The sequence below is a fragment of the Limulus polyphemus genome, unplaced genomic scaffold (genome assembly GCF_000517525.1).
Source record: "Limulus polyphemus unplaced genomic scaffold, Limulus_polyphemus-2.1.2 Scaffold11912, whole genome shotgun sequence".
In the NCBI taxonomy this organism is placed as follows: domain Eukaryota; kingdom Metazoa; phylum Arthropoda; class Merostomata; order Xiphosura; family Limulidae; genus Limulus; species Limulus polyphemus.
The window spans coordinates 1-1,342 of NW_013677522.1; the positions used below are offsets into that span (position 1 = coordinate 1).

Genomic DNA, 1,342 nt, shown 5'->3' on the forward strand with positions numbered 1-1,342 from the left:
CAGCATGGTTTGTCTAAAGAAGAAGGACTGAGTTACTGTGGTATCAGGATGGTTTGTCTACAGAAGAAGGACTGAGTTACTATGTTATCAGCATGGTTTGTCTAAAGAAGAAGGACTGAGTTACTGTGGTATCAGGATGGTTTGTCTACAGAAGAAGGACTGAGTTACTGTGGTATCAGGATGGTTTGTCTAAAGAAGAAGGACTGAGTTACTGTGGTATCAGGATGGTTTATCTAAAGAAGAAGGACTGAGTTACTGTGATATCAAGATGGTTTGTCTAAAGAAGAAGGACTGAGTTACTGTGGTATCAGGATGGTTATTTGTATGAGCCATAACTTATGGATTTCCCCATATAACAACAGGTTGATTTATTTATAGAAGTAGGATTTGAAACAGTCACCATTCATTCAGCAATTAGATTAGGAGCCTTTGAGAGGGGGACAGCCCCTTCTGCTAATGAAATCGCCAAGTGGAGCATCCCCAGCTATATGTAACAAGGTATCAAGGGGAGCTGGAACAATATTACAAGTTAATTGAAAGTTTGTGGAGGACCTACAGTGGGCATGGTGAACCTTCCACCTTGTTAACTGTGGCCTTCACTTCTCTAACATACAATACAGTATTGTATTTAACGTAAAGCTCTACACTTGTTATTCATCTTAAACGTGTTAACATTTATTTGTTTGTCTATTTGTAATTAAGCTCAAAGCTACACGATGGGCTATCCGTGCTGTGCCCACCACGGGTATCGAAACCCGGTTTCTAGCGTTGTAAGTCTGTAGACATACCGCTGTGCCACTAGGAAGCTCGAAGGACGCCATTGGGTAAGGCATTGCTCCCCCTCCCAGCTCCAGATTTAACTAATGGTTAACTGAGAGGACGTTGGTACAGTTGTGAAACGCTAACGACAACTTTAATATTCGAATCATTCTCAAGTAAATATAAACCACCATACCTTGAACAAGTACTTGGAAGTTGGACTCGTCTGTTCCGTGAGAATTAGACGCTATGCACGAGAACAAGGATGAATCTTGGCGGTCACTAAATAGAATCCTCAAGACAGAAATAATCCGATCATCTGTCATCTCTGTGACTTCCGTGTACCTGTGTGTAGCAAGATATGATTAGTATAACATATTCAGGTTCAGTAAATTAGTTCGAAAAGCAGCATCAAAGGTTAAACTAAAATGGATACTTGTTGTTACATTTTATTAAATTAAACTGGATATTTGTTGTTACATCAGCTTACATTAAACTGGATACTTGTTGTTACCTCTGCTTACATTAAACTGGATACTTGTTGTTACATCAACTTACATTAAACTGGCTACTTGTTACGTCA

General features: G+C 39.5%; 1 protein-coding gene across 1 annotated transcript in view; it reads right to left on the reverse strand.

The window, feature by feature from the left end:
- Positions 1-955: 955 nt before the first annotated feature.
- The window catches only part of LOC111083886 (Down syndrome cell adhesion molecule-like protein Dscam2), a gene marked incomplete at both ends in the record, with an annotated part of 8,553 nt that continues 8,166 nt past the window's right edge, over positions 956-1,342 (reverse strand). Inside the window, one exon of the mRNA XM_022380609.1 lies at positions 956-1,104. Within this exon, the coding sequence (XP_022236317.1) occupies positions 956-1,104 (149 nt within the window). The remainder of the gene's footprint in view (positions 1,105-1,342) is intronic.